At 40.6% G+C, this 5,376-nt stretch overlaps 1 protein-coding gene across 1 annotated transcript; it reads left to right on the top strand.

The window, feature by feature from the left end:
- The first annotated feature begins 3,032 nt into the window (after positions 1-3,032).
- Positions 3,033-4,219, top strand: prlh2r (prolactin releasing hormone 2 receptor). The gene has a single exon (XM_056477610.1). The coding sequence runs from the start codon at positions 3,044-3,046 to the stop codon at positions 4,157-4,159; it is 1,116 nt and encodes a 371-aa protein (XP_056333585.1). The 5' UTR covers positions 3,033-3,043; the 3' UTR covers positions 4,160-4,219.
- Positions 4,220-5,376: the final 1,157 nt, after the last annotated feature.

Raw genomic sequence — 5,376 nt, 5'->3', positions numbered from 1 at the left:
ATGAGGCATTAAACCGAGGTCCTGACTCTCTGTGGTCATTAAAAATCCCATGGCACTTGTAAAGAGTAACCTCGGTGTCCTGGCCAAATTCCCTCCATCAGCCCTGACCTATCATGGCCTCCCAATCATCCCCGTCTACCGAATTGGCTTTATCACAGTCTCTCCACTACACCTATAGCTGGTGTCCTGTGGCTATCGTCGCATCATCCAAGTGGATGTTATACACTGGTGGTGGTGTGGAGAGCCCCCCCCCAATGATTGTGAAGCGCTTTGGGTGTGTGGCCATACGCAATAAACGCACTAAATAAATACACATTACTTACTTACTTACTTACTAATATCAATTGAGAATTTCTATTTCACAGATATGTCTCTCACAAATCCTCTTCTTTATCTTAGAAATGTGGAAAATACCTCAGAATTGTGAGTTAAGAAGGTAGCTTATTCTGCTACAATGCTAACAATAAGCTGTTATGCAACAAAGTGTTCAAAAATGTGATATTATTGCGTTTGCTGAACTGTAACATTCTGTCTCAGCAGGTTCAGTGTGACTCATTGACTTCTTCCATTCACCCTTTACAGTGAACACTTGTAACTCTGAACATCTAACAACTTGTAAGAGTCCTCGAACAGACAGAAGCCAAAACGTCTGCTGAAGTTGTTCAGTTTAAGCCAGTATTAAAGAGACTTCTTCTCCATAAGTACATATGAGTGGCCGTTAATGGAATTTTATTGCAAAGAGATAAAAGTGGATCCTCAGTGCTCTACAGCTTTTAGGAGATGACGACGAGAGCGTTTCGCTATCTCTTATGCACAATCCAGCAATGATTACCCCGAATTCAAAAATAATAACATACGGTCCTGACCAGGCATCATTTCAAGACGTTATCTGTACATCTTTCACTTTCATGAGGACAGAGAACACAGATTAAAGAGATTCCCTGGCTGTGATGTTCACTGTGGTCTGTTCGGGTTACTTAAGTCTGTCTTTTATACTGAACACACAAACAAGTGAACCGCAGTGGACATCCATTTCCAGGCCGGCGTATAGTGGTCTGTGCTGATATCAAAGGTCATTCAGATCTGAGGAAATACTGAATTTGCTTCATGAGAAAATGCCCAAGCAATACATGAATTCGTTTTATTTCTCTCCTGTTGAAAGAGCGGTTCAAAACTGGGAGGTCGTGACCCTGAAAATGGGTCAGAGGTCTGTTCTCACAAAATGCAGGGTCACAGATAATACAACCCAGACTACATTAAATAAGGGTCATGTGTACATGGCTGAACACCGTGTGTTTGGTGTGGTGAGTTATTATGACATCTCTGATATTATGTTCAGAAGTTAGATAGTTATATTTATAATTATATTTATTCCTATTATATCATTAAGCAAAATGCACAAGTGTTCATATTGTAGTAATTGTAATATTTAAATGTAGTAATATTCACTTGTTAAGTGTGACGTCACGTGAAATGGCTTCCAGGTCCAAACGCTCTATCAAACTGTATGGGGAGACTCAACAAATGGTAATAATAAACGTTTACAAAGCAATGTAATACTTTTGAAAATCATGATCACAGTTTATATCCATACCTAATATCCGATGTCCAGAAAGGTATTAATTTTTTAAAAATGTTAAAGTATTGGTGTCTGTGATGCATCAAGTCCAAAGATGGTTATGTACATTCAGAAATTGAGTTGTGATATATTTATGGTAGTAAATTTACTCTTTCTCTTTCTCTCTCTCTCTATATATATATCGTTTATTTTCTTTTTGGCATAGTCCCTTTATTCATCAGGGATCGCCACAAAGGAATGAACCACCAATCGAGCGGCATATGTTTTACACAGCGGATGCTCTTCCAGCTGCAACCCAGCACTGGGAAACATCCATACACTCTTGCATTCACACACATACACTACGACCAATTTAGTTCATTCAGTTCACCTATAGCGTATGTCTTTGGACTGTGGGGGAAACCGGAGCACCTGGAGGTTTCAACACGAGAAGAACATGCAAACTCCACACAGAAATGTCAACTGACCCAGCCGGGGCTCAAACCAGCGACCTTTGTGCTGTGAGGCAACAGTGCTAACCACTGAGCCACCGTGTCACCCCCCATTATCCATCTCCCTTTAAAATAAATACTTTCTATAGGGGGCTGCACAGGGGCGCAGTGGGTAGCATGTATCGCTCTGCCAGTGAGAGTGGTTGAGCTCAAGTGCATCAAATGAAAGCAAATGAGAGCCATATTGAAAAGGGCGGAGCATGTCAGACACTAAAGAGCATTTGATTGGTTTTGATTTGATGGGAAATTAGTTTGAGTTGATGGGAATAAAACTTTGATTTGATGAATTGTTGATCCATTTTGGGCGGAAGTGACAAACTACATCTTTACATGTTGATATCAGTTTTATATCTCCTAATGCAATTTGTCACTGTTTTGGAGCAGACTAGCTTATAAATAGCTTCAAAACTAACATCTAAAAAATGTATTTTAATTTCATGGGACATTTAATAAAACCACACCAAAATCACATCGTCTATATTCACTGAGAAATGTTTAAAATGATTCATTTTAGGCAACACAATAGCTTAGTGGTTAGTGCACCAACACATGGAGTGGTAGCACTTTAGTGCCTCCCGAGTTTGAATCCCGGAGGACATTTCCTGACCCTTACCCTCCCCTCTCCCACTTCGCTTCCTGTCTGATTACTGTCCTATCTAATAGAACAAAATGCCAAAAATAAATCTTAAAAAAAAGATTCATTTTCAATGGGGCTATACTCATTTATGCTGAGTGTAAATATATTAGAAAACATTACTAAAATAGATTAAATTTGGGCAGCCATTAATCCAGTCTTCAGAATCGAATCCAACAATGCTTTTAAATAATAAAACTACTCATTTTCTTATTTGTTACCACAAACTTGAGCTACTGTGTACATTAAACAAATATTGACTTTCTATTGACCTCCTACATTTCTGTTTACAGCGTTTACATTTATCTCAAACAGGTGTCTGTTTATTGTCACCACACCATGGCAGACATGGATGACCTCCACAATGAATCCCGGAGAAACATCTCTCTAGATTTATCCTCCTCATCCTTCACCGGACTCCAGCTGCTGATGGTCCTGAAGCCGCTCTTCATCCCACTGTACACCATGCTCGTCCTGATCGCCTGCTCTGGAAACCTGCTCCTCCTCATCCTCATCGGCCTTAACAAGAAACTCCACAGCACCACAAACTTCCTCATCGGAAACCTGGCCCTGGTTGACCTGGTCATGTGCCTGTTCTGTGTCCCCCTGACAGCGTTTTACGCCTTTGATGAGCGCGGTTGGGTGTTTGGCCAGTTTATGTGTCACTTTGTTACTCTGATGCAAACTGCGACTGCATTTGCTGCAGTCCTTTCGTTGACCGCCATTGCCGTGGATCGATATGTAGTGGTCGCCTACCCAATTCGGCGGCGTGGAGGTCGTTGGTTTTGCGCATGGCTGGTGGTTAGCATATGGCTCTGCGCATTAGCAATGTCGACTCCCACTGCTCTACACACAGTCTACTTGGATCTCAGTGAAACAGGCCATGAAATGGCGGTCTGTGAAGAGTTCTGGCACGGGCAAGAGCTCAGTCGTCTGATATACTCTTGTTTTTTCCTGCTTCTTTCTTATTTTGTTCCTCTGGCTGCAGTTTCCATATCCTACTGTGCCATCTCGTGCCACCTGCAGCACAGAGCTACACCTCGCCTCATGGCAGCTACACCTTCCAACCAGGAGAAATGGGGACGCAAGAGGCGCAAGACATTTCGCCTGCTGCTGGTGTCCGTTCTGTCGTTTGCCTTCTCTTGGCTCCCACTGCAAATAGTGAACCTCATTCGGGATCTGGACACCGACTTCGTCATCCTGAGCAAGAATCACGTCAATGTGATCCAGGTGTCATGCCACTTGCTGGCCATGAGCTCGGCCTGCTACAATCCTTTCATTTATGCTTCTCTGCACAAAAAGTTCCTGTCATATCTGTGCCACAACATGTTTCAAAGACGAAAAGCTCACTGCACGCAGAGCAGCATCACCACCTCCAGCCGAATGACTCGCTTGAACACTTGTAGCACTCTGGCTGACATTCCCATGGCCATTAGTAAGACTTCACAGGATTGAGACTTTTTTTCTCTCTCCTCCACATAGATGCTTGAGACTGATCAGCCTGAAGGCAAGGTTTGTACCATCAGAACTGACTTGCTAAAGCAGTGGCGTTTGACAAATGCTATATATAAACTGAAAAGCATTTTATCTGCTAGAACGTTAAATGTTTGAATGTAATTTAAGGATCAGTCTTGGGAAGTGTTTAGAAGTTGTAAGCAAATATGTTGTATCTCCTGACCAGTAGGTGGTGCTGTGGCAAAACCGCTTATGTACCTTCAGGTCATACTTGTAATAACATATACCTACACTGTAAAAACTTATATAAACAATTAGTCCTGACAGCATGTTTTAAGTTCATTGTAACTTATAAAACTAAGTTAATCATGCTCTAACTTTTATAAGTTACACAAGCTGTTTTAAGTCAGATTAACATAATATACGTTCAATGGACTTATAAAGTTAATTTAATTCAGCTTAAAAATTGAAGGCAACCAGGATTTTTTACGGTGAAGTAGCTTTTTTTCTGAATAAGCTAAATGTTTGTAAAGATACAGCCTTGTGTCTTTTGTGGAGTGTTATTTGTCATATTTGTGTGCGCATTAGTAATCAACACAGGCTCACTGAAAAATCTGCCTACAAAAAAAAAACCCGATAACACTTTAATTAAGGTCAGAATTCACTGTATTAACAAACCATTAACTAACACTACTAGCTTAATAACCAGCTAATTAGCTGTTTATTAATAGTTAGTAAGGTAGAAGTTTGGTTTAAGTTTTGGGTAAGATTAGGAATGCAGAATAAGATCACGCTAACTAACAAACAGTATTTTAACAACAGGCAGGTAATAAGCCAGTAGTTATTAGCATAAATTGTGACCTAAAGTATTACCAAAAAAACATACTTCAGCGTATGTTTGACAGTAGTTTCTAGATAAAATGAATGCTACAGAGCAATATTACACCAACAGTAGCTCCTTTTCACACTTTACATGGACATATTCTTGACAAATAAAGGATTACTTTTGAGCAACCACAAATATATAGCCAAAAACACCTTAACAATCTCCATGATTTATAATCAAAGAGATTTGCCTCAACAATCTGTCTCCTTATGGACAACTTTTCTAGCGTGGTCAGTTTGCTTGGTAGCTCACCTTGTTCTGGATGCAGACTTGGTGCAGTGCAATCTGAGCTGCATCCGATGCTTTTTAATGAGCTCACCTAACCCCACCC

Source organism: Danio aesculapii, chromosome 17, assembly GCF_903798145.1.
Source record: "Danio aesculapii chromosome 17, fDanAes4.1, whole genome shotgun sequence".
Taxonomy (NCBI): Eukaryota; Metazoa; Chordata; class Actinopteri; order Cypriniformes; family Danionidae; genus Danio; species Danio aesculapii.
The sequence above is the reverse complement of the archived record's forward strand: the minus strand, read 5'-3'. Positions and strand labels throughout refer to the sequence as shown.

Coding starts and splice junctions, on each gene's coding strand:
- prlh2r (XM_056477610.1), top strand. CDS start 3,044: ATGGCAGACATGGATGACCTCCACAATGAATCCCGGAGAAACATCTCT.